Source organism: Empidonax traillii, unplaced genomic scaffold, assembly GCF_003031625.1.
Source record: "Empidonax traillii isolate 1590-97213 ecotype Southwest subspecies unplaced genomic scaffold, ASM303162v1 scaffold6382:size11227, whole genome shotgun sequence".
NCBI classification, from domain to species: Eukaryota; Metazoa; Chordata; class Aves; order Passeriformes; family Tyrannidae; genus Empidonax; species Empidonax traillii.
The window spans coordinates 1-2,606 of NW_020961575.1; the positions used below are offsets into that span (position 1 = coordinate 1).

The 2,606-nt window shown below is 65.3% G+C and overlaps 1 protein-coding gene across 1 annotated transcript in view; it reads left to right on the forward strand.

Moving 5' to 3' along the window:
* Nucleotides 1-90: 90 nt before the first annotated feature.
* Nucleotides 91-2,606, forward strand: part of LOC114073418 (innate immunity activator protein-like) — a gene marked incomplete at its 5' end in the record, with an annotated part of 5,425 nt that continues 2,909 nt past the window's right edge. The window contains 3 exons of the mRNA XM_027911178.1: nt 91-240; nt 1,015-1,220; nt 2,313-2,386. Coding sequence (XP_027766979.1) covers nt 91-240; nt 1,015-1,220; nt 2,313-2,386 — 430 coding nt within the window. The remainder of the gene's footprint in view (nt 241-1,014; nt 1,221-2,312; nt 2,387-2,606) is intronic.

Sequence of the window (2,606 nt, forward strand, 5' to 3'; positions counted from 1 at the left end):
TGTCCCCCCAGTACCCCCTCAGTGTCCCCTCAGTGTCCCCCCAGTATCCCCTCAGTGTCCCCTCAGTGTCCCCCCCCAGTGTCCCCTCAGTGTCCCCTCAGTGTCCCCGTGCTGTCCCAGGAGCTGACGGGGACGCTGCCCCGGGAGTACCCCCTGAAGGCGGGTGAGAAGCCCCCCAAAGTCCGGCGCAGGATCGGGGCCGCCTTCAAGCTGGATGAGATCGTTGTCCTGCGTGGGGTGGTGAGGGGGGTCCGGGGTGCAAAGGGAGGGGGGTGGGGACCCCTCCTCAGCCCATCCCATCCCATTTATCCCACCCCACCCCATCCCATCCCATCCCATCCCATCCCATCCCAGGGCTGTGGGAGGTGCCCAGGATTCCCATGGGGATGTCACTGTCCCAATCCCATGGGTGGGGGGTTCCCAGCTCCCAGGGTGCTGTTGGGGTGCCCCGTGAAGGGCAGTGTTGGGGTCCCGAGTGCTGTGGGTGGGTTTGGGGTCCCAAACACGGTGGGTAGTGCCGGGGGGATGGCAGGAGGTGGGACTGCAGATGCCGTGGGTGGTGCCAGGATGTCGAGGCTGTGGGAGGTGTTGGGGTTCCGTGTGTGATGGTGGGTGTGGGGAGCTGAGACAATGGGAGGTGTTTGGGTTGCATCTGTGATGATGGGAGATGATGGGAGATGATGGAGTTCCAAGAGTGATGGTGGGTGTGGGGTGCTGAGGTGATGGGAGATGTTGGGGTTCCGTGTGTGATGGAGGTGTTGGGGTTCCATGTATGAGGTGGGTTTGAGGTGCTGAGATGATGGGGAGTGTTGGAGTTTGAAGTCCTGTGGATGGTGTTGGGGTGCTGAGGTGCTGGGCGGTGTCGGGGTGTCAGGGAGGTCCTGCGGTGTTTCCTGGAGCTCTGGGTGCTATTGGGGTGTCAGGGTGGGTCCCGGGTGTTTCCCGGAGCTCTGGGTGCCGTCGGGCTGTTCCGGTGGGCTCGGCCGCATTCCCGACCCCCGTCCCGGCGCTCAGGACCCCCTGGAGCGGGAGCGGGCGCTGCAGCTGAGGATCGCCGAGGCCTCTCGCCGCCTGTGCCACGAGCAGAACATCGGACGGCGCCTGCGGAAGCGGCGACAAACGGCGGCGCTGCGGGAGGAGCAGAAGCTGCGGGACCTGGAGCAGGTCCTGAGCCAGCGGCGCCTCCTGGCCGGGCACAGGGACACGGGCACTGCCCAGGGTGAGGCCCCCGAGACCCCCGGCCAACCGGGAGGGCAGGAAGGGGGAGTGGGGGAGCAGCTTGGTGGGGAATGTCCCTGGGGAATGCGCCCCAGTTCCCCATCCCAATCCCTCTGGATGGTCCCCAGTTCCCCATCCCTGGTGAATGTCCTCCATCCCCACTGAATGCACCCCCCTAGACAGCCCCCAAAACACCCTCCCTGGGGAATGCACCCCAATTCCCTGTCACTGCTGAACACACCCCTTGGACACCCCCCGATACACCGTGCCCAGTGTAGGCCCCTCTATTCCCACCTGGAACCCCCCTGGAATGTCATCCCTGGGATGTGCACCCCGATATACCCTCCCTGTGAGTGCACCCTGTGGAGTGCACCCCAAAACTCAACCCTGTTGATTCCACCTCCTGAGAGCCCCCCAAAACTTCAACCCCTCAATGCACCCCCATACTTCACCCCATTGATTGCACCCCTGAATGTACCCCAACACTTCAGCCCCTCAATGCACCCCAGAACTCCCCCTGATCACTCCCTGCACCCCAAAGGAGGGTAGGACGTGGCCCCGTTGCCATGTCCCATCCCGGGGGGCCCATCCAGGGGGTCCCTGCTCTCTCCTCGGCCCCGTCCCATCCCTGTCCCCTCCCAAGGACTGGGACCGTGGCGGTTCCTTCCCTGCCCGTGGCCCCGACGTGCCCAGACTGGGAACAGGCTGGGATCGGACTGGGATGAGGCGGGGAACAGGCTGGGATCGGACTGGGATGAGGCGGGGAACAGGCTGGGATCGGACTGGGATGAGGCTGGGAACAGGCTGGGATGAGGCCGGGAGCGGGCTGGGAGCAGGTTGGGAACTGCCCGGCTCGGCAGAGCCGGCCCGGCCGGTACCGGAGCGTGTCGGGACAAGCGGTGTGGGAGGGAAGAAGGGAGGGAGAGAGGGGGGAGGGAAGGAGGGAGGGACGGAGCGGGGAGCGGAGCCCTGCGGGGATGTGCGGGGGGTGGAGGGGCCGTGGGAGCGTTTGGGCACCGGCGGCAGCTCCGGCTCTGCCCTCACTGACCCCGTCTGCCCTGTCCCTCTCTCTCATCCCTCTCCCCCATCCCTCTCCCCTGTCCTGGCCCCGCAGAGCTCAGTGGCTCTGAGGAGAGCTCCCTGTCTGACACGGGCCTGCTGGAGGAGGGTAAGGGGCTGGGGGGATCTGGGCAGCCTCTGGGGTACCCCTTGTGTGTCCTCTCCATCCCAAACCCCAAGTGTCCCCTCCATCCCAAACCCTCCCTTGTGTATCCTCTCCATCCCAAACACCACCATGTGTGTTCCCTCCATCCCATCCCTTCCTGTGTCCCCTCCATTCCAATTCCCTGTGTGTTCCCCCCATCCCATCCCATCCCATCCCATCCCAT